The following is a 25023-nucleotide window of genomic DNA, read 5'->3' on the forward strand; positions in this document are numbered from 1 at the left end:
TTTGAATCTATATTTGTCAGGCATGTGCTAGATTCTTGGGAGGCAGCAGTAAAAAGATTTCTGCTCTCACAGAATTTGCCATTTCCCCTCCAAGTTTGAAGACAGTAGTGGTATTGGGTTTATTCTTGGACGGGGTGCACTGGGAACTTAGGGTAGGCTGATATCAGAAAAATAGGATCATTGAAAAAGTATATGCCAGTAAGTATAGAGTTGCAGTATGGGATGATGTAAAACTTCTGGCTGGAGAAGGATAGTGGTGTTGGTTGCATAATAACGTGAATGTACTTAATGCCACTGAACTGTACATTTAAAAATGGTTAAAATGGGGCTTCCCTGGTGGCGCAGTGGTTGAGAGTCCGCCTGTTGATGCAAGGGACACAGGTTTGTGCCCCAGTCCGGGAAGATCCCACATGCCGCGGAGCGGCTGGGCCCGTGAGCCATGGCCGCTGAGCCTGCGCGTCCGGAGCCTGTGCTCTGCAACGGGAGAGGCCACAACAGTGAGAGGCTCGCGTACTGCAAAAAAAAAAAAAAAAAAAAAAAAGGTTAAAATGATAAATCTTGCATTATGTGTATGTTACTACAGTTTTTTAAAAGTATATGCCATTATGATGCATCACTGAACTCAGCCCTGCCTCACTGCCTTTTTTCTGATAATTTTCATCAGGCTTTTGTTAGTCTGTTTGGACTAATTGAGAGAGAAACTGTTTCTGAGATGAAATTCTGCAGTTCAGTTCTGGTAGAGAGGAAGAGGCAGTGATGTTATGTTTCATTCACTGCCTCCAGTAGAGTTTGTCTTTGTAGCCTCTCAGGGAGACCATTGTTGAGATCTCTGGGTGTCCTGGATTGTGCCCAGGCTGTGGGTGGAGCTTCAGCTGTTGGTGCAGACAGGCTCTGCCTTTCACTATCTGCTGTTTCCATTTGTTGCAATTTGCCAGATGCAGGCCTGCCTTTGCCAGGATACAGAGAGAGATCTACAACTTGAACCATTGTCTGAATGCTGCTGTTTTGACCCAGGAAATCCTATAGATTCAGGATGAGAGCAGTAACCATAATGCCAGCAGCAAAGTGATTGTTGACCAGTTTGCTGTGAAGGCAGGCCCTTCATTTAGGAAGTCAACCTGTGATTAAGAGCAAGAGCTCTGTTTAGAGGGAAGGGAAGAGCACCTTTATTTGTGGCTGATGGAGCTTGGATAACTCTTGCCTTCCTATTTACCTGAACTGACTGTGGAAGCAAAGGTAGTAGGAAAGCTTTAGTGGTGGCTGTGGCAACAGTGTGATAGCTGGTGAGGTGACCTGTGACTTTATTCAACGTATAGAAATTGTATCCACCTGAAACCTTTATTTGCCTTCATGTTGGAGAATATCTAGCTTATCACAAATTCTCAGTTTTTAGTATACAGATTGTAGATTGTGTGTATAGCCTCTGCTTTGGCAGTAGTATAGGGAAATTAGTATGTTGTACAGTGTTTTTCAGTTTTTGACTGAGCTGTAGTAGGAAATACATTTTCTTTTTTAAAAATTTTATTTATTTTATTTTTGGCTGCGTTGGGTCTTTGTTGCTGCATGCAGGCTTTCTCTAGTTGCAGTGAGCAGGGGTCACTCTTCGTTGTGGTGCACGGGCTTCTCATTGCCGTGGCTTCTCTTGTTGAGCACGGGCTCTAGGCGCACGGGCTTCAGTAGTTGTGACACGTGGGCTCAGTAGTTGTGTCTTGTGGGCTCTAGAGTGCAGGCTCAGTAGTTGTGGCGCACAGGTTTCCTTGCTCCGCGGCATGTGGGAACTTCCCGGACCAGGGCTCGAACCCATGTCCCCTGCTTCAGTAGGTGGATTCTTAATGACCGCACCACCAGGGAAGTCCAGGAAATACATTTTCTGTTAGGACCTAGTACACTCATACACATGGGTGTACATAATTTTAATAGCAGTTTCAGGAAATGGTACTTAGTCATACTGTGTTTTCTTATACTCTCCATTTCATTCTATTCTGTTATTTCATTTTAAAAATGCATATCTGACCTACGTTGATTTTTATGACCCATGATTTAAAGATTGGTGTGGAACAGTGGTTCCCACAGTATGATAAATACTCAGGATTCTTTTATGTATAGGGATCTGTGAAGTCAGAACTGTTTTCATAGTAATACTAAGATGTTATTTGCCTTTTTCTGTCTCATTCACTAATAAGTGGAGATTTTCCAGAAATACAGTGGAGTTTTCCAGAACTTACATGATGTGTGATGACATCACTCTCAGGGTTAATAGAGTGTGTATTTGTGTATTCTTGTGTTGTCTAAAATTTTGTAAAGTAGTAGGATTTAAATGTGTTTTTTCAGAGACTAACTCAGTTTTCAGTACTCATATTGTGCTCTTACTAGCTCCTTTTGGTTATACCTGCTGTAATCTCTGTAACTTCATTGTGATCCAGTGAAATCCTGAAGTTTTCTTTGAGCCTTTATGGAAATACAAGACATTGTCTTGTTTTGCAAATATATATTTAGAAAATTCTTACATTTTAATTTGTAATCACTAAATATTGACCAATGGGGCTTCCCATAGGTGGCGCAGTGGTTGAGAAACCTCCTGCCGATGCAGGGGACGCGGGTTCGTGCCCCGGTCCGGGAGGATACCACATGCTGCGGAGCAGCTGGGCCCGTGAGCCATGGCCGCTGGGCCTGCGCGTCCGGAGCCTGTGCTCCGCAACGGGAGAGGCCACAACAGTGAGAGGCCCGCGTACTGAAAAAAAAAAAAAAATACTGACCTATGTAACCCACATATACAAAAGCTATTTGGGGTCCTCAGTAATTTTTAAGAGTGTAAGGGATTCCTGAAACCAAAAAGTTCGAGAACTTCTGGCATAGGGGTAAGAATGTAGGCTTGTTTTTTTTGTTTCATTTTATTTTTTGTCTGTGTTTTTTTTTTTTGCAGAAGGGGAGTCACACTTTTTGTGTGTGGTTAAGAAATATATATATAAACCCTGAGATCTGTACTGAACAAGTTTTTATTTTTTATTGTTATTTATTTATTTTATTTATGGCTGCGTTGGGTCTTCGTTGCTGCCGCACGGGCTTTTCTAGTTGCGGCGAGTGGGGACAACTCTTCCTTGTGGTGCGCGGGCTTCTCATTGCGTGGTTTCTCTTGTTGCAGAGCATGGGCTCTAAGCAGATGGGCTTCAGTGGTTGTGGCACATGGGCTTAGTTGCTCCACGGCATGTGAGATCTTCCCCAACCAGGGCTTGAACCCGTGTCCCCTGCATTGGCAGGCGGATTCTTAACCACTGCGCCACCAGGGAAGCCCTCTCACCAGGTTTTTAAATGTGCAATATTGTTAATTATAAGCACAGTGTTGTGCAACAGATCATCTTGCATAACTGAAACTTTATACACACTGAACAGCAACTCCCTGTTTCTTCCTTCCCCCAGACCCTAGCAACCACCATTTTACTTTCTGCTTCTGTGGGTTTGACTTAGAATATAGGCTTTTTTAAAATAATAGTTGGCTGTATTTGAGTCCCAGCTTAGCTACATCTTGAGTAATCCTGGCTTGTTACCCAACCTTTTTGATTCTTTCTTCATAACTAAAATTGGCATTTTGCTGTCTTCATAGGGTTGTTGTGAGGATTATAAATGAGCTAGAAAAATGGGCTCGAAAATGCTTAGCACAAGGAAGCATTCATATGTTAGCTACTATTATGATAGAAAATTTAGTAACATCTAGTCACATTGATATTTAGCTGTAGCATTTCATAGCAACACGCACCTGTGTGAAATTGGATTGTCTTAAACCTACTCTTAAGTTCTCGTTCTCATTCTGCTCTTGCCTATGCCTCTAGTCTTTTCTTAATTAAGTGGGTTCTGTTTTCCAAACAAATTAAGAGCTTCTTGAAAACAGCCGCTCTCTTCTATTTATTTCTGTTCTGTCTTGGACAGAACTCAGCCTATAGTAAGTACTCAGGACGTGTAAGTCCTGTAAGTCCTAGTACAAAGGCTGTGGGACACACAGGCTTAGAATCTCTATGAGGTTGATGGTGGGAAAAGAGCTTTTTAGGTCCCTGTTCTGATTCTTACTCTGTCTCTCTCAGGAACTTCCTTCCACTACTAAACAAGCTTCCTAACAAGTATAGTGAAGGATGAATTACAGTTTATTAAATCATTTCAGTTTATTTGGTTATTCCCCTTTCTCTTGGCAGTATAAAATTCTAACATAATTGTATACTTTTCACCAGCGTTTTCTTTCATTACATCCCCCAAATACAAGAGAATCATAGCAATAGATGATTTAATTCTTGTTTTCTGTAAATGTACATGATTACTTCTATAGCACTTTCTGAGATTTTAGAGCAACACAGGCAGGCAGGTGTGAAATTTATTTTTATGTAAAGAATTGAACTGTGTTCTAAACCTTCTAGTTTTGTTGGTCAGTTCTCTTTTCTCCTTTAGTCTGTCTTCAGCCTTCTGTCTGTCTTAATGTCCAAAAACTTGTTCTTTTATAAGCACATAGCTCCTCTGTCTCCTGGCTCTGCACTTCCCCTGTTCACATATGACCATTCCTTTAAGTTCCTGCTACCCAGAAATCAACAACAGTAGAGCCAGCTCTACCACTTAGGCTTTTAGGCGTCTCCCAAATAACACCTTCCAGAAATGACCACTTCATATTAAATTGCTGACAGTGTGGGAATGGAGAGGGTACAGTTGCTGCATTTCCTGAAATTTCATCCCTAGGATTAGATATTTGATGTAAGGAGATAGAGATGGTGAAACCATAAAAGAGCTACTGAAAGGGATAGACTTAGGAAACTTATTAGAAGCTTTGCCACTTGGGATGATAAGGGAGGAAAAAATCTTATCTGATGTTTAATGCTGTTTGAGAAAAGGCATGTGAGGTATGACTTGTCTCTAGCTGCATAAACTGCTCTTTTTAGGGAAGATAGTTTGTTTCCCAGTCCAGTGTTGATTCCTGTTCAAAACCATAATTGCTAATATTTTTTGGACATGTTCTGGCTACTTCACATCTTTTATCTCACTTAATCCTCATACAGTCCTGTGTGATGGCTTCTATTTTAATTATTAAAGTAGCTCATGTACAATGAGAGGCAGAACCATTATTTGAACCCTAGACTCTGCCACTACTACATTCAGCCTCTTTTTATGTATGGGATGCTTTACAGTTTGCAGAGTACTTGTGCATATGTTCTCATTTAAACCTCAGCACAATCCTGTGCATTAAGTGAAATTCTTGACATTTTCACACAAAATGGAAGCTTCGGGAACTTGAAGCTCAAAGTACTGGTACCTAGACCAGGCCCACACCCACTCTGACTCCAGTTTCTTTGTTCTCATTATGTAGTTTTGCTAAAAATAATAAGTAGTAAATAGGGTCACATCTGAAGGTGAATTTTCTAAGATTGTTCACTTGGTTGAAGGTGATTGGTAATGTTTTAGATGTCTGGAGAAGTTAGCAAATATGTGGTCACATTAACTTGCATTATTGGTTTCTCTCATAGCTTGAGTATAACTGCTTTATCTAAGTATTCCTTTTGCTCTTGGGCTTCTCAATGCTACGGGTCAGTTTACCACTCTTATACTAACATTTCTAGGTAAATTCAGAAGTGAAGACATAGTTTTCTGTGCTTTAACCTTCCTTACTTAGTTGGCACAAATGAGTGACTGAAAGATGAGAAGGAAAAAGGTCTTGCCAGGATTATAATATAATCATGGTAGTGGGAAAGGGGAGGAGTATATGTGTTTGTGGGGGACAGTTTAAAATACCAGCTCTTCATCTTTTGCCAGTTCCTTCCAGAGCTTCTATTCCTAAACATGAAATTTCATGACTCCTCTAAATCTCAAGTTTGACAGTTTGAAAGAGGTCATGTATTGGTGAAGAGATTGACCTTTGTCTGTGAATCAAAACATTAATCATAGCTCCAGAGAGGAGGGCCATAGAGAAAAGCATCCTGATCAGAGGAATATAGCAAGGCTGGAGATAGGTACATTTATGTAATATCATCTGGCTTCAAGTGACTGCTTGCTGTCTCCCCAAACTCACCTAAAATTTAGGAGAAGCAGCATGTGGGACACATTTAATGGTTCATATCATTTACTGAGTAAATGTCTAGAGTTAGTGTTTTCCAGAACAATCTGTCCTTTTAGGTTTGCAGTACCTTTCTCAGTGACTGGCAGAAAGGTCACACTCTTACTTCCCCATTTAAGGTAAACTTCTAGGGGCTTTTGCTTTTTCTACAAATTGTTTTGCCTAACAAATACACTAGTCTTTACCTTCTAGGAACTGAAATGGCATGGCTTGTGCCACATATCATACTAATGACTTACAGTTGCATCAGTTACAGAAGATGGTGAAAAAACTAGGCATTATCTTTGTTTCTGGATTCTGGGTGTCTGTTGCTATAGAAACAAACCAGGCAGTAAACATGAGTGTTTAGGGAGTATTTGAATCTCAATGGATGTTCATTGGCTAATGAAAATAAAGTTAAGAAATTTGTTGAGTTGAGGGAGAAGCTGAATATTTCTGAGTTCATTATTATTTCCATTTTTGGTGGGGGGTATTATCCATTTTGGTTGTGTGCAGGTCATTTGAAGATTACTTCCTAGTGATTAGGCCTTCCAAAATTCCCTTTTCTGCTCTAGGAGGTGAACAATTAGAAAAAGCAAACATTTTATATTCCTTTTGGGTAATGATTTCACTTAATTCAGATTAATTTTTTTTGGGGGGGTGGCAATGAGTAGATTAATTTTTGAGTGTCATATAGTAAGAGTGCTGAGTTTAGAAATCATTCTGTGGTTACTAAAAGGAGGTGAAGATTTGAAAGCGGGATAGAAGGTAGAGTGGGGAATTACACATCTTTATTTCCCCGTTATTTAAGAAATAAATCCCCCTTGGGACTTCCCTGGTGGCGCAATGGTTAAGAATCTGCTTGCCAGTGCAGTGGACATGGGTTCGATCCCTGGTCCGGGAAGATCGCACATGCCGCAGAGCAACTAAGCCCGTGCGCCACAACTACTGAGCCCACTTGCTGCAACTACTGAAGCCCGCGCGCCTAGAGCCTATGCTCCTAAACGAGAAGCCACCGCAATGAGAAGCCCGTGCGCCACAACGAAGAGTAGCCACTGCTTGCTGCAACTACAGAAATCCCACGGGCAACAATGAAGACCCAACACAGCCAAAAAGAAATAAATAAATTTAAAAAAGAAGTAAAACCCCCAGCATGACTTGGACATTGACAAATGTTGTTACTTATTTCCAGTTTCTCTGATGGCTTGACTAGGCTATTTTGGGAGGATAAACGGATTGAACATTTGCATGTTGATAGTGTAACATTGCCGAGTGCTACTTTTGCCAGTATCCAAGAAGAAGAATGTATGTATATTCTAGTAAAAACCTTTAGGGGAATAAAAATGTGCTTTTTCTATAATGTCTGAACTCAGATTATTTCTCTTAAAGATGGTGTTGAGATGCCTGTCTTCATCCTGAATTTCAGAGAATGATTTTGCTACTTGTAGCCACAGTGTTTTTCTTTACAGAATTGTGGTGATATCATGGTTACTTGTGCAGCAAGCACACTGAACAGTTGATTATACCACATAGTATGCAGAAAAGCAGGGAATGTTGGTGGAAGAGATCCAGCACTTTAACTCATTTCTCAGCCAGTTGGTTTTTTGGAGGACATGTTTGTGGTTGAGTAACTGTATCCTGACTCAGAATTTTAGGATCATTCTGTATATAATAGGTATTTGACATTAGTTCTGAGGGAACTTTTAGGGGAAAAGTTCAGTTTGTGTTACGTATTCCTCTTCTTTGGAGCATTGTGCCTTCTCAGCTATCTTTTTTTTTTTTTTTTTTTTTTTTAATCAAAGAGACTTAGGTGTGAATAAGCTTCTTGCCAAATTCTATTTATGGATTACTCTGCCTTGTTGGAATTACTGTGATCTGCTAACGTTTTTCATATATAGAAAGTGTTCTGTGTACTGTTGATCTCTGCAGAAGGTGATCTTCAGTTAGGCCAGAAAATATTTGAAGGCTGAACTGTCAACAAAAGAAATGCAAGGTTTTCAGCCATGTCAGTTGATCAGTACACATTCTTTGTAATACATTAAAGCAGTCGTGTTAAAACTAAGCATGTGCCTTCCTTTATCTTTGTGGTCAGGCCTCTTATTTTAAGGCCAGTAAGTGTTAAATCAAAAGGTAAAAACTTGGGCCCAAGATTCAGTCACTGTAAGGCAGTGGTTCCTACTGTTTTTGTACTACCTTAGGGTGTTCCCATTAAAATCCCTCATGAGGTATAATGAAATAATCACATTTTCTAAACAAAGATTATAAGCTTTTATTTTTGAAAAATGTTATCCACACCCTCTCAATTAATAAGGAGGTCCTGAGTAATCCAGTAGGGTGAGGGGGAAACCCAAAAATTTTGAAGAGGTCACAGCTATAGAGGAGCAATATAGAGTCTTTGTCTGTAGTCCTTGGCACTTAGTAGATGTTCAGTAAAGTTATTATGAATGAACAGACATTTCTTCTCTTATGTGGAGCCTTCACCAACCATTCTGTTACTTCTTCCTCTTGGACTTTAATAACATTTGTATCTACCTTTCTTAATACAATACATATCACATTGAATTGTAATACTGTAATTTATTTATATATCTGTCTCCCCCTACTGGCCATCAGTCTTCTTCAGGGCTAGGACTGTGCCTTTTATCTTTGTATGCAGAGCATCTGGCTGTTACTCCATGTTCAGTGTCCTGTTTTCTGAATGAGTAAGTGTTCAAATAATTTTTTTAAGAACTTATTTTTCTCATTTTTTTTAAGATTTTTTTTTTGATGTAGACCATTTTTAAAGTCTTTATTGATTTGTTCTGTTTTTTTATGTTTTGGTTTTCTGGCCACGAGGCATGTAGGATCTTAGCTCCCTGCCCAGGGATTGAACCCCCACCCCCTGCATTGGGAGGCGAAGTCTTAACCATTGGACTGCCAGCGAAGTCCCCTCAAATAATTTTTGTAGCACAAACCACACATACACACATAGGAAGGTGGTAGGCAATGATCCATGTACATGTGTACCTGTCCCAGTGTGTGATCTTACAGTAATGATGGGTTTCAAAAATATGGAAAGAAGGAAAATGAGAACAACACTTTAAAGTTCAGTTGATTTTTAGGATATGTATATGTTCATACTTTTGTGATAGAGGCTAGTTGAAAACCTCAGCTTCTTTCTTTAAAGATGTATAAGAGCTTAGTAAGCACTTATCAAATAGGGGATTTGGTATATGTTGGAAAGATTCAGAATTAATCCACATAGCTTTATAAATTTATAAAAAGATGCCCCCAAACTTTTTTTTAAAGCAGTATCATGATGTGGACATGAAAATCGAGTTATTACTTGGCTTCTTATACCATCACCAGCAAAGAGGCTGTGTAATTTAAAACTTTTCTATCAGGTAGTGGAGTAGATCTATCTCAGATCAGAATCTTAGAGAAAATAGGAGACATAGAAATGAATCTTGGTAAAAAAAAAAAATGTTGGCAATTTCATCTTTAGTAATAAATGTCACTGACTACAAATACAGAGAATGAGAACAAATTTTAATACCATACACAATAAATGTACTAAGTTCAAAGCAGTCTGATATAAAATAAAATGGTCTCTGGTTAGGAATAGCAATATTTTTATTTCAGCCAGAATAGCTGAATGTCCAGTAAGATAATTTGTCAAGTAAAAGCTAGAATTAGAAGTCAGGAATGGTGAAATGTTAAATAAATAGTGGCATAGCTAGAAATGTAGTATTCCTTAGCAAATATCAGAAACCTCCAACCTTAGGGAAGATCTTTTGCTAATCTTCTTTCTTCCAAGCATGGTTTTCTGATTTATAGATAGTCTCCTTCGTTGCCAGTAGGTCCCACCACTTTACCTCCTCTCGCTGACAGAGTCACTTCAGCTGTCTGGGTGTCTCCTTCCTTTGACAGTTACTTCCAGCTGTCTCAAGCTACTGGTCTGGCTGAAGTTTCATTCCAAAATGATTTCAGTAGTATAGGGTGGTTAGGTTAGACCATTGGTTCTAAAACCAAAGTGCTTGGGTTCCAATCTCAGCTGCAACAATTACTAACTTTGTAACTTGGGCAAGTTACTTCTATCCTACATTTGCCTTTTTTATTTTTATAAAGTAGAGAGGATAATATTCTTATATATGTTAATACATGCATAGTGTTTATTACAGTACTCGGTACGTGGTAAGCACTCAAATGTTAACTGCTATTAGTACTGTAATTTTGCCCTGGCATCATAGTTCACCTTCATAGCAGTAGCCCTTGTGGGTGTCATTAATAAAAAACTGCCTTTTCATACTTTATACAATTTCTTCATTCTCTGACTCCTTTGTATCCCTAGGGGAATGGGAATTGCCTAAGCTCCCCAGAAAGAACTGCCTCTAACATCTGGTTGATTGAGATACACGGAGGTTTGTTTAATATGGGGGGGGGGTAGGCAGACAGCAGGACAATGTGGAAGTCCCTAGGAGGACTACCCTGCCAACCCACCACTGGTCTCTCTCAGTGTCCCTGGTCAGGACAGAGAGGGCTAGGTCTGGAATTTAGATAGTCTATGAATAAGGGCAGACAGACCTAGGGGACCGGTATGTAGCAAAATTTCAACATGGTATAATGTGAAAGGGAGCAAGGCTGATATCTTAGATGGAATCAGATTGTTGAGGACTTTATTTTAGAACACAAAGGGATGTTGAACTATTTACCTCCGGGGGAAAACTAGGATCTAGAGAGGTTAAATGATTTACTTAAGTACCTAAGATCACACAGCAAAGTAGCAATAGTAGAATTGACACTAGATAAATTCTCCCTTTAGACACTTTTGCCTTCTTGTTTTTCTGTTGTTTTCTAAGAAAGTTAGCTTAGGTCAGTTTTACCTTTCTTTTTCTTTGTAAAATAATACCGTCATATTTACTGATTCTCACAGGTTGATTATCTTACCAAGAAAAACTATTTGATATAAAATGATAGAACTGTACAGTGATTCTTTTTTTTTTTTATTGGCTGCGTTGGATCTTCGTTGCTGTGCATGGGCTTTCCCTAGTTGTGGCGAGCAGGGGCTTCTCGTGGAGCATGGGCTCTAGGCGCGCAGGCTTCAGTAGTTGTGGCACACAGGCTCAGTAGTTGTGGTTTGCGGGCTCTAGAGCACAGGCTTAGTAGTTGTGGCACACGGGCTTAGTTGCTCCGCAGCATGTGGAATCTTCCTGGACCAGGGATAGAACCCGTGTCGCCTGCATTGGCAGGCGAATTCTCAACCAGTGCACCACCAGGAAGTTCCTGTGCAGTGATTCTCAAAGGGAGATTTTTGATATATTACATTACTAATTTTTAGAAATTGTAAAATATTTATAACAAAACTTGCCATTCTAACCATTTTTAAGTGTATTAATTCAGTGTACTACCATCATTACTGTTTCCAAAACTTTTTTTCATTACCCCAAATAGAAATTCTATAATCATAAAGCAGTAACTTCCCATTCCTCCTCCACCCAGCCCCTGTAACCTCTAATCTACTTTCTCTATGAATTTGTCTACTCTAGGTACTTTATAAGTGGAATCATACAATATTTTATCTTTTTATGTCTGACCTATTTCACTTAGCATGATGTCTTCCAGGTTTATCCATGTTGCTGCATGTATCAGACCTCCATTTCATTTTATAGCTGAATAATATTTCACTGTATATATAAACACCACATTTTGTTTATCTGTCAATGGAAATTTGGGACTATTTCCACCTTTTTTTTTTTTTGACCATTGTGAATAATGCAATTATGAACGTTGGTGTCAAGGTGTCTGAGTCCCTGCTTTCAGTTCTTTTGGGTATATACCTAGAAGTGGAATTATTGGATCATATGGCAATTCTGTGTTTACTTTTTTGGGGAATTGCTAGACTTTTTTTTTACACAGGCTGCAAACAGCAATGCATAAGGGTTCCAATTTCCCTACTTCTTGGCTAACACTTGTTATTTTGTGTTCTTTTGATGATAGGAATCTTAATGGATGTGAAGTGGTATCTCATTGTGGGTTTGATTTCTAATGATGTTAGACATCTTTTCAAGTGCATATTGGCCATTTGTGTATCTTCTTTGGAAAAATTTCTGTTTAAGTCCTTTGCCCATTTTTGAAGTGGGTTTATTTTGTTGTTGAGTTGTAAGAGTTCTTTATATATTCTAGATACTAATCCCATATCAAATATATGATTTGCAAATATTTTCTCCCTATGTTTTCTTTTCACTCTGTCATTAGTGTCCTTTGCACAGATTTTTTAAAAAATATATATTTATTTATTTATTTGGCTGTGCTGGGTCTTAGTTGTGCACGCGGGATCTTCTTTGCCGCATGCAGGATCTTTAGTTGTGGCATGCGGGATCTAGTTCCCTAACCAGGGATCAAACGTGGGCCCCCTGCATTGGGAGCACGGAGTCTTAACTGCTGGATCACCAGGGAAGTCCCCAAATTTTTAAAATTTTGATGAAGTCCATTTTGTCTGGTTTTTTGGCTTTTTTTTTTTTTTTTTTTTTTGCAGCACGCGGGCCTCTCACTGTTGTGGCCTCTCCCGTTGCGGAGCACAGGCTCCGGACGCGCAGGCTCAGCAGCCATGGCTCACGGGCCCAGCCACTGCACGGCATGTGGGATCCTCCCGGATAGGGGCATGAACCCGTGTCCCCTGCATCGGCAGGTGGACTCTCAACCACTGCGCCACCAAGGAAGCCCTGCTTTTGCTTTTGTTGTTGTTGTTGTTGTGGTACGCTGGCCTCTCACTGTTGTTTGTGGCCTCTCCCGTTGCGGAGCACAGGCTCCGGACACACAGGCTCAGCGGCCATGGCTCACGGGCCCATCCGCTCCGCGGCATGTGGGACCTTCCCGGACCGGGGCATGAACCCGTGTCCCCTGCATCGGCAGGCGGACTTGCAACCACTGTACCACCAGGGAAGCCCCCTGCTTTTGCTTTTGATGTCATTTAAGAAATCCTCATTAAAGCCAATGCTGTGAAGATTTTCCCATGTTTTCTTCTAAGAATTTTATTATAGTTTTAGCAGTTATGTTTACGTCTTTGATCTATTTTGAGTTAATTTTTGTACTGTATGTTGTCAGTAAGGGTCCAACTTCATTCTTCTGTGTGCAGATACCCAGTTTTCTCTGCATCATTTGTTGAAAATGTATTTAATCTTAATTAATTTAAGTCTCATAGTCACATGTAGCTAGCTAACATTTTGGACAGCTCATATCTAGCTGATCATGTAATTTTTCTCCTTTAATCTGTTAATGTGGTGAATTATATCAGTAGATGGAGTGGAAATTCTCAGAACTAACAAACTGCTTCTGCATTTTTGGCACATCATGGTAGTAGTTCATTAAATACTTAATTTTTTTTTTTTTTTTTTGGCGGTATGCGGGCCTCTCTCTGCTGTGGCCTCTCCCGTTGCGGAGCACAGGCTCCAGACGCGCAGGCTCAGCGGCCATGGCTCACGGGCCCAGCCGCTCTGCGGCATGTGGGATCTTCCCGGGCCGTGGCACAAACCCACATCCCCTGCATCGGCAGGTGAACTCTCAACCACTGCGCCACCAGAGAAGCTCTTAATAACTTTTTTTAGTCACTTGTTTGTGTGTCCTTTCATATAAAATCAACTGAAATGTCTGTGGAAATTGTTTAGAAAAATATTTTGCTTTCTCAGAAAAATGATATCAGGCAATGTGTTTTCTATTGGTCTACATCAAACTTTATTCTTATATCGTAAAAATACATTGCTTTACTTAAACATGTACATTGTATTACCTTTATTCTTTTACAGATTGCCCATCATTATTTTGTATTGAGATAGAATTCATATTGCTAGGCAATTCACCCTTTTAAAGTGTGCAATTCAGTAGTTTTTCGTAAATCCACAAAGTTGTGAAAACATTACCAGTATCTAATTCTAGAAGATTTTCATTACCCCAGTGAAACCCAATACACATTAGCAGTTATTCCCCATCTCTCTTCCTTCCAGCCCCTGGCAACCACTAATGTGTTTTCTGTCTTTATAGATTTGCCTATTCTGTACATTTCAGATAAAGGTAATCATAAAATATGTAGTCCTTTGTGATTGGCTTTTTTCACTTAGTGTGTTTTTCAAAGTTCATCTGTGTTTGTAGCATTTATCAGTACTTCACTCCCTTTTTTTGCTCAACTGTATTCCATTGTATGGATATATACTATATTTTATTAGCCATTTGTCAGTTGATGGACCCTCGGGGTGTCCATCTACTCTGGTTATAATGAATAATGTTGCTGTGAATGTTGGTGTACATGTTTTTGTGTGGTGTGTTTTCATTCTCTTGGGTAAATACCTAGGAATGGAATTTCTGGGTCATATGGTAACTCTAACCAATTTGAGGAACTGCCAGACTGTTTTCCAAAAGAGTTGTTCTGTTCTACATTCCCACTAACTGTGTATGAGGGTTTTGCTTTTTTCACATCCTAACCAGCACTTATTACCTGGTAGTTGTGAAGTAGTATCTCGTGGTTTTGATTTGCATTTCCTTAATGACTGATGAGCTAAAGACTAATGATGTTTCATATGCTTATTGGCCAGTTATATATCTTTGAAAAATACTCTTTCAAACCTTTGCCCACTTTAATTTTATATTTTGTCTTTTCATTTTTAAGTTGTAAGAGTTTTTATATATCCTAGGTATTAGACCCTTATGAGATGAATAATTTTTGTTGCCTAATCTACAGTCATGAATATTTACACCACAATTTCTTCTAAGAATTGCATAGTCTTAGCCTTTACATTTAAGTCCGATCCATTTTAAGTTAGTTTTTTTGTATAAGGTGTGAGGTAGAGGTCCAGCTTCATTCTTTTACATGTGGATATCCAGTTGTCCCAGCACCATTTAAATTTTTTTTTTTAATTTTTAAAATTTTTATAGTTTTAAAGGTTGCTTTCCATTTACACATGTTTAGAAAAGAGAATGCCAGATGTTTCTGTGTAATAGTGGATACCTGTTTGCATCTACTCTTGCACCATTGTCTTTTTTTTTTTTTTTGGCCACGCTGCAGCTTGTGGGATCTTAGTTCCTCGACCAGGGATTGAACCCGAACCCTCTGAAGTGAAAGCATGGAGTCCTAACCACTGGACCGCCAAGGAATTCCCACCATTGTCTTTTCTACAGCTAACCATCTAGGAGAGTATAGTATAGTATGGTATGGTATGGTATGTGGTATGGTATGGTATGGTATCTGTAGCCCTTCATCTTATCTGTCAGTACTTGAGTTAATCTAAATATTCCATTTATGTGGCTGTTTTTACCATTTAATATAGTTAATTACCACCTGACCAGGAGTGGTAGATATTTTTTAAGGCAGTTTTAAAATTTTTTTCTTTTTTTCGGCTGTGTTGGGTTTTTGTTGCTGTGCACCGTGTTTCTCTAGTTGCGGTGAGCAGGGGCTACTGTTCGTTGCGGTGTGCGGGCCTCTCGTTGCGGTGGCTTCTTCTCTTGTTGCGGAGCACGGGCTCTAGGTGCACGGGCTTCAGTAGTTGCAGCACGCGGGCTCTGTAGTTGTGGCTCACGGGCTCTAGAGTGCAGGCTCAGTAGTTGTGGCACACGGGCTTAGTTGCTCTGTAGCAAGTGGGATCCTCCCGGACCAGGGCTCGAACCTGTGTCCCCTGCATTGGCAGGCGGGTTCTTAACCACTGTGCCACCAGGGAAGCCCCTAAAATTCTTTTTATTATTTGAATTCTGGAAAACATGAGTTTGCTGTATAGTTTGGTAATCTAAATAGAATAAATGATAATTGGTTATTCAGGAGTAAAACTCACTATTAATCCTGGAGAGTACAAATTGCTTTTGAGTGAAAATGTGGTTGGCATAGATTTCATAGTTCAGTTTGTGCCTGCCTGCTATTTACTGTGACACTGGATTCAGCAAGGGCTGGTGTCAATGGGAGGCCTGAAATATCCTTTAGGTTGCCAAAAAGCACCTAGAATTTAAAAAAGCACAGCATGCTAGTTAAACTGTTTAGAATTATTTGGTAATGTTGGTAGGCTGGAGGAGATTGGTGGCTGCTTTCCTTAGTGTTAAAGTGGCATTGCCTTTTGAGTTTCATCTGTAGCAGATTGTGTCATTGACTACTTATTTCCAGGGTTATTTTGAGATTGAATATGTTTTTTAAACACTTAGAGATTTGACGTAGATGTTTACTTTCACCAGCGTTTACATATAGATAGGAGAATGGAGGGGGGGAAACCCTTATCCTTGACAGTGTTAAAACCAACACAAATAATTTCACATTACTGCTGACCTCCCATGCAACAATCAAAAGAAAACAAGAATTTAATTTTTCTGTAGTCCTTAAGAAATGGGCATAGCTTGGCTGGAGCAGGAGTTTTCCTTATATCCTTACACTTTCCATATTGAAAGTACAAATGAAAGAATCATTCTTCTTGAATATAGGAAAAATAAAAGCATGTAAAAAGAAAGAAGAGACAGAGAACTTCTGGCTACCATGTTAGAAATGTTGGGATAATCAAGATGATGATGTCTTGACTGAAAAAGAGTCAGTAATAGTTGACCTAGGAAAAGTTAAAGTTTGAAAATATGACTGGGATTTTTTTGATGTGCATATTAGAATTTATGCAAAAGAATGCTTTCTTTTCTCTTTTAAATTGAGGTATAATTGACATATAATATTGTATTAGTTTCAGGTGTACAACATTCAACATTTGTATACATTGCAAAATGGTTACCACAATGGTTCCTTACCATCTGTCTGTCACCTTACAAAGCTAATACAGTATTATTGACTATATTCCCCCATGCTGTACATTACATCCCCATGACTTGTTTCTTTTATAGCTGGAAGTTTGTACTTCATATCCCATTCACCTGTTTCACACCACGCCCCCCGCTCTGGCAACCACCAATCTATTCTGTTTATGACTCTGGATTTTGTTTTGTTTGTTTTGTTTTTTAGATTCCACATACATGCAGTGTATGTCTTTCTCCGCCTGATTTATTTCACTTAGCATCATACTCTCAACCCTCATGTTGCTGCAGATGGCAAGATTTCATTCCATTTTATGGCTGAGTAGTATTCCATTGTGAGTGTGTGTCTGTGTGTGTGTCTGTGTTTGTGTGTGTACACATATACTACATCTTTATTCATTCATCCATCAATCAAATCGACACTTAGATTGCTTCCATATCTTGGCTATTATAAATAATGCTGCAGGGAGCATAAGGATGCATATATCTTTTCTTTTTAAAAAATATTTATTTATTATTTATTTTTGGCTGCACCAGGTCCTCCTTGTGGCACGTGGGAAATTTAGTTGCAGCATGTGGACTTCTTAGTTGTGTCATGTAGACTCTTAGTTGCCTATGCGGGCTTCTTAGTTGTGGCATGCGAACTCTTAGTTGCGGCATGCATGCAGGATCTAGTTCCCTGACCAGGGATCGAACCCGGGCCCCCTACATTGCGAACGCGGAGTCTTACCCACTGGACCACCAGGGAAGTCCCGCATATATCTTTTCAAATTCATATTTTCGTTTTCTTCGGTTAGATACCCAGTAGTAGAATTGCTAGATGATACGGTAGCTTGATTGATTGATTGATTGATTGATTGCTGCATTGGGTCTTCATTGCTGCACGTGGGCTTTGGGGGGCTACTCTTCGTTGTGGTGCACGGGCTTCTCTTGTTGTAGAGCATGGGCTAGGCACGCAGGCTTCAGTAGTTGTAGTACAGGGGCTCAGTAGTTGTGGCGCACGGGCTTAGTTGCTCTGCGGCATGTGGGATCTTCCTGGACTAGGGCTCAAACCTGTGTCCCCTACATTGGCAGGCGGATTCTTAACTGCTGCACCACCAGGGAAGTCCCAATTTTTTTTTTTTTTTTTTTTTGGCCATGTTGTGTGGCATGAGGGATGTTAGTTCCTCAACCAGGGATCAAACCCACACCTCCTGCAGTGGAAGCATGGAGTCTTAACCACTGGACGGCCAGGGAAGTCCCTGTTATCGTTTTGATAATAGCCATTCTGACAGGTGTAAGATGATACCTTACTGTGGTTTTGGTTTTCGTTTCCCTGATGATTAGTGTTATTGAGCATCTTTTCATGTGCCTCTTGCCACCGGTGTGTCTTTTTTGGAAAAATGTTTATTCACATCCTCTGCCCATTTTTTAAATCAGTTTGTTTGTTGTTGAGTTGTATGAGTTCTTTATATATGTTGGATGTTAACCCCTTATCAGATAAATTATTTGCAAATAGCTTCTCCCATTCAGTAGGTTTCCTTCTTATTTGGGTGGTAGTTTCCTTTGCTGTGCAGAAGCTTTTTAGTTTGACGTAGCCTCATTTGTTTATTTTTGTTTTTGTTTTCCCTTGACTTTGGAGTCAGATCCAAAAAAAATTGCTAAGACCAATGTCAAGGAGCTTATTGCCTATGTTTTTGGGGTGTTTTTTTTTTTTGCGGTGCGCGGCCCTCTCACTGTTGTGGCCTCTCCCGTTGCGGAGCACAGGCTTCGGACGCACAGGCTCAGCGGCCATGGCTCACGGGCATAGTCACTCCGCGGCATGTGGGATCTTTCCGGACCTGGGCACGAACCTGTGTCCCCTGCATCGGCAGGCGGACTCGCAACCACTGCGCCACCAGGGAAGCCCTTGCCTATGTTTTCTTCTAGGAGTTTTATGGTTTCAGGTCTTACATTTAAGTCTAACCCATTTTAATTTTTATATATGTTATAAGATAGTGCTCCAGTTTCATTCTTTTGCATGTAGCTGTCCAGTTTTCCCAACACCATTTGTTGAAGAGACTATCCTTTCCCTGTTGTGTATTCTTGCCTCCTTTGTCATAAATTAATTGATCATATATGCCTGGGTTTATTTCTGGGCACAAATGAATGCTTTCTAAAAGTGATTATTGTGGGAAACTACATTTATTCCAATGGTATTGTTCCTGCTTTTTGACATACTTGGAACTCATCTTTTGGCATTCTCTTCAAAGACACATATGAAATAAGGTGAGGAAGAGAACAGAGTGGTGTCTTCTAAAAAACAAACCCATTTAAGAAATTGTCAGTGAAAATACTACCCCCCCTTTCAAATATAAAGGTAACTAAAAATATTTTGAGCAGTGATGGCATTTTTAGAGTAAGAGGTCTACTAAAATTAGGTCTTTGGGCCTTTGAGCTGTGATTTATGGCAACAAAGTGCTAGGTAAGAGTGTTATAAAGTTTTTTGTGTTTTTTTAAAATATTTATTTTATTTATTTATTCTTTTTGGCTGTGTTGGGTCTTCGTTGCTGCACGTGGGCTTTCTCTAGTTGCCCTGAGCGGGGGCTACTCTTCGTTGCAGTGCGCGGGCTTCTCATTGCAGTGGCTTCTCGTTGTGGAGCACGGGCTCTAGGTGTGCAGGCTTCAGTAGTTGTGGCACGCCGACTCTAAAGCGCAGGCTCGATAGTTGTGGCACACGGGCTTAGTTACTCCGCGGCATGTGGGATCTTCCCGGACCAGGGCTTGAACCGTGTCCCCTGCATTGGCAGGCGGATTCTTAAGCACTGTGCCACCAGGGAAGCCCAAGAGTGTTATAAATCTTTTTGCCAAATATGGAAAAGATACCAGGTATCTATCAGTGTTTCTACCTAAAACTGGTAAATTGAATCTTGCTCTCCTCTGGTGTGTAACAGTCAATTTTATATCCTGTAGTTTTTATTTCTTATGACTTATTTCTGCCCTTTCCCTGATCCCATTCCCTAAGAGACCTTTCTACAGTGTCTCATTTTCTTATGTGTTTATATAAATTCAGGTGCCATGTAATCAATTCTAGATCATCAATATCTAACTTTAAATTCCAGGTTTGGTTGTTCTTAGTACGTACTGGAGTAGGGCTACTTTACCATTCATTGCCTCCCACGTGAATTGTGCTATGTGTATGTATTCAAGAAACTTGAGCAAATTTTAACACTGGCTAAAGTAAAATATACCAAAAGGTAAATTTGAAGCATAAGCAACGTGTTATCTTAAAAAAAAAAAAAAAAGCTTACAAGATTATTCACCATAAAATTCACCTGTTTAAAGTGTACAACTCAGTGTTTTTTAGTATATTCAGAGTTGTGCAAACATTACCGCTATCTAATTCTAGAACATTTTTAATTGCTCCCAAAAGAAACCCATACTGTTAACAGTTACTTTCTATCTCTCCCTCTCCCCAGCCCATTGCAACCATTAATCTACTTTCTATCTCTGTGGATTTGCCTCTTCTGGACATTTCATGTAAATAAAATTATGACTTTTTGAGGGCGGTGACTGAGTCTGGAGCTGCCCCAGGAGCCGGATCTGTCGTATCTTCTCTCTTCCACTTCCTGTTGCAAACAATAAAGGCCATTCATACAGTAAAAAAATAAAAATGTGATTATGGTCTTTTGTGTTTGGCATCTTTCACTTAGCATGTTTTTAAGATTCTTCCATATTGTAGCACATATCAGTACTTAATTCTTTTTTATGGCCAGATACTATTCCATTGTGTAAATATACCACATTTTGTTAATCCATTCATCAGTTGATTGACATTTGGGTTGTTGCTGCCTTTTGGCTGTTATAAATAATGTTCTGCTATGAACATCTGTGTACAAGTTTTTGTATGGATGTGCATTTTTAATTCTTTTGGATATATACCTAAGATTAAAATTGCTGGCTCATATGATAACTTACTCTGTGTTTAACTTTTTGAGGAACTGCCAAACTGTTTTCCAAAATGGCTGCAACAGTTAACATTCCCATCAGCACTGTATAAGGGTTCCCGTTTCTCCACATGCCTTCCAACACTTGTTATCGTCTACCTTTTTGATAATAGCCATCCTAGTGGGTGTGAAGTGGTGTATCGTTGTGGTGTTAATTTGTATTTCCCCTAATGACTAATGATCCCGAGCATTTTTCATGTGCTTTTTGGCTATTTGTATATCTTTCTTTGGCAAGACGTTATCCTTAAAGCTAAGTATTGATGGTCTGCTGTTTGGAATACTATTGTTTAGATTAACTTTCTTTATCTGCTGTAAAAGAGTTTCTGTTTCATTAATTCAAATGTTTTAGTCTATTCTTGAAGGTTGTTTTTGAAAGCTAACCTAGAAAGGGCCTTCCCCATGAAAAAATTACATTTTTTATCCTGTCCTGTAATGTCTGTGAAGACAGTTTAAGCAATGATAGACAAAATGTTTAGTAGACCCGATTTGGTCATATTTTCGTTGTAAATTTATATCTCTAGTCTCAAAGAGTTAGCAGTGGTAAAATGTACAAGTAGGAAACCTAGTGACCCATTTAAAATTTTGTACATTCTGAGAATATTAGCTGACCTTTAGCTGAGAAAGAGATCTCTAAGGCAAGGAAAATTGATGCTTAACATAGCAATTGAAAGGCATGAAATAGTACATGATTTCATCCTTATGTCCCTCTCTCCCCAGCGTGGTACCATGCGACGACGCTATGAAGATGATGGCATTTCAGATGATGAAATTGAAGGAAAAAGAACTTTTGACTTGGAAGAGAAACTTCACACCAACAAATATAATGCAAATTTTGTTACTTTTATGGAAGGAAAAGGTCAGTATCATTTGGGTTCAGACCTGCAGCCCCTTGATGTAGGAAATTGTAGACTCTAGGAGCTGTGGGCTCAGCATTTCTGCAGCCAAAATACTGCCTGTTGATGCTGTGATGCTATTTATCTGTATTTTCTCTTACTACTCAATGCCACTCATGCACACACCCCCGCCCCAGTTCTCCCACCCTGTGAGTCATTCTCTGCTATATTGGAAAAAGCAAGTGTTTATTAGGGCAAGAATGTTGGAATTTTTCTCTAAAGGCCTCTTCCTTCTTCTTCTCCTCCCATCCCTTGGTTTGGGTTTAATTAAGAATAGTATAATAAAAATCCTTTTACGCATGTACCTGCCCCACCAAAACTGAGCTCCATGTGTATCATGCAGCTTTGTTCCTTGGCAAACTGACAAGGATGTCATGGTATGTATTGTAGTGGACAGAGTTACATATTTAGGCTATTAAGTGACAGAGTGATGATTTCTGCTTAGGATTTATGAGATGACTCAATAGTACCATCCCCTGTTGGATAAATTCTGAATTATTATGGAAGTATAGATTTAGCAAACCCCTTGAGCCCTGCTTCTCAGTGTGCTCTCCCTATATCTTAAGAGATGCTTCTTAATAACAAGCATGTATTATGTAACATCAAAACTGTATACACAGAAATAGCGAATACCATCTCTACCTTATTACTTAGGATCCTTTTTATGGTCCTTTTGTCTGTTTCCACATAAACCTTTTGCCTTTCTAACAATTGTTTTCTTGTGGTGACAGATTTTAATGTAGAGTATATCCAGCGGGGTGGCTTAAGAGACCCTCTGATTTTCAAGAACTCCGATGGACTTGGAATAAAGTAAGTGTTTGCTGTTAGATTGGATGTGGTTGCAAGATGGCCACGTTACACCCAGGGCTATAGACAATGCAGTATTGATAATCCAAAGCATAGATCATTGAAAATATCTAAAAGTGTGTTGTTAGAGGTAAGTGAGAAAATATAGATGAGCTATAAAGAAAATAAATTTAAATCTCCTAAAATCTACCACCCTGAGATAATCCCTATTAACCTTCTCTCATATATTTTTTTTCCTATGTATATATGTGCATATATATACATTTATATTTAAAATATATTTTAATCCTCAATATGAAGATTGATATGTCTTGACTGGGGAGTTCTTAGTTCTTTAAGAAAAAGCTCACCTGACTAGAGTAGTTGTGCTTCCCATTATACTTACTAGTGTTTGTTTCATAGGATGCCAGATCCAGACTTCACTGTGAATGATGTCAAAATGTGTGTGGGTGAGTATTAAACTTGAGGCCTTTGAGTATCTTTGTGGCAAAGATCTAAGATTTACAACTGAGTCTTAAATCCCTTACTGAGATTTAAGGCTTAGGAACATTGAACTATATATTTGATTGAAGTATATACTACTTGAAATAGTTTCTTGATTAGAAACTACTGTTTAGCAACTGAGGATTTTCTCAAAGGCAGTTATAGAAGTTGCTTCATTTATTACTACTCATTAGACATACAACATCTGAACATCTGCTGCTTTCCTACCTACTATTTTTATCACTGTGCATCCTTCCTTCTCTCCATGAAGAGCCTACCTTCCAGGGCAAAATTTCAAAAGTGAAATTTTATATCTCTGAGCCAAGAATGAAACTTCATTTATGATTCTCTTCCTTTCCCTAAAAGTCACGGAGAAATTTCCAGGAAATTTTCACCAATGCTACATTTGGTAACTTGGCTAAGGTTTGAAACTTTGTAAGCTGAGAAGTAGATTCATTAAAATTTCTCTTCATCATTTATTGGTTAACTTGAGTCTTAATCAGAATTGTATTTCTTTTCTTCTTTTTTTTTTTTTGGCTGCACTGGGTCTTCGCTGCAGTGTGCGGGCTTCTCTAGCTGTGGCACGTGGGCTTTGTAGTTGCAGTGCGCAGGCTTAGTTGCCCCATAGCATGTGGGATCCTAGTTCCCCGACCAGGGATTGAACCCTCATCCCCCGCATTGGAAGGCAGATTCTTAACCACCAGACCACCAGGGAAGTCCCAGATTTGTATGTCATTATATTGAAAGTTTAGAGGGAAAAAGCAAATTAGAACAGTCTAATTAAAAAAGAAAACTTCCTGAGGTCAGTAAGGGTTTGGTCAATTTTCTGCAGATCATTGGTGTTCAGTGCGGCTCTGTGATGTGTCAGGATCCTTAGGAATTCAGAGATAGTTATTCTCCTATACATGATAAGGCAGTAAAGTGGATTAAAATATTTTAGAAATGTTTCTGACAGGACATGAAACAAAACAAGTTTTCAGATGCTTTCTGCCTAACACTACAACTTCTATTATGTTTTGTCCTCTATGCTGAAGCTCCAGTGCAGTCTCTCCCTTTGAAATTAAGTACTGCAGTACTGTCTCTTGGCCACTTGAGGGCTCTTTTTAGACAGCTGGATAACTTCCGTTTATCCAAGGGATAAATGTCCTAGGTAGAGGAAGTTTCTCTAATTCCCTGTATTTTTCACTCCCCTACCTGCTTCTTTGTTAGATTCCAGCTATCTGCCTGTCACTGTGTATTTCCTATTACTTAGCACAGTCTCTGGAGTATAGTAGATACTCAGTAAATCTGTTTAGTAATTAAAATGCTTTCCTACTCTTCACAAGGCAGGGTTCTCAGGGGGCCTCGGAAAACCTAGTACTTGAGTACTTATCGGTCCATCGCTTGACTTTTTTTTCCTAATGGACCTCCAGGAAGTAATTCCTTGGATCCACAAGTTAATGGACCACCACAGCTTTTCGCTATTGGTCAGGCATTCTTAGGGGTTTGTGGTCCACAGATGACCTGCATCAGAATCATCTATGATACTTGTTAAAAATATAGACTTCTAGATCCTGTCATAGACTTACAGTATCCAAATTTCTGAGCTATACAGATATAAGGACTGATTCACTCACTAGCCTTCTTTTGCATTCCTTCTCACTTATCACTTTCTCATGTCCTCAATATGTTTTCTGCTAATAATGGTCTTTAGAGCCCTTCCTAACCTTATATTTTCCAAATAGACCTGTGGATGGTCACAGATACCTTTGTTGTGATTTAAAATAAAGCAGTGATGGGGCTTCCCTGGTGGCACAGTGGTTGAGAGCCCACCTGCCGATGCAGGGGAAACGGGTTCGTGCCCCGGTCCGGGAGGATCCTACATGCCGCGGAGCGGCTGGGCCTGTGAGCCATGGCCACTGAGCCTGCGCGTCCAGAGCCCGTGCTCTGCAACGGAAGAGGCCACAACAGTGAGAGGCCGGGGAAGGCAAAAAAAAATAAAAAATAAAAATAAAGCGGTGATTATATTTAAACTGACAGACTTATCAGAAATTTCAAATGATGATTGTTAAAATGTAGTGAACAACATATT

The 25023-nt window shown here is 39.5% G+C and overlaps 1 protein-coding gene across 8 annotated transcripts in view; it reads left to right on the forward strand.

The window, feature by feature from the left end:
* Positions 1-25023, forward strand: part of KDM2A (lysine demethylase 2A) — a 106502-nt gene that overhangs the window by 39311 nt on the left and 42168 nt on the right. For 4 of the 8 annotated variants that reach the window (XM_067037780.1, XM_059069296.2, XM_067037779.1 and 1 more), the window contains 3 exons: positions 21487-21625; positions 22394-22472; positions 22872-22918. In XM_067037780.1, the coding sequence (XP_066893881.1) occupies positions 21487-21625; positions 22394-22472; positions 22872-22918 (265 nt within the window). Of the gene's footprint in view, positions 1-14080; positions 14111-15098; positions 15253-17012; positions 17140-21486; positions 21626-22393; positions 22473-22871; positions 22919-25023 lie in introns of all 8 variants that reach the window. The other 4 variants (XM_067037784.1, XM_067037783.1, XM_067037782.1 and 1 more) reach the window with 4 other exon arrangements.

The sequence above is a fragment of the Kogia breviceps genome, chromosome 7, assembly GCF_026419965.1.
Source record: "Kogia breviceps isolate mKogBre1 chromosome 7, mKogBre1 haplotype 1, whole genome shotgun sequence".
NCBI lineage: Eukaryota > Metazoa > Chordata > Mammalia > Artiodactyla > Physeteridae > Kogia > Kogia breviceps.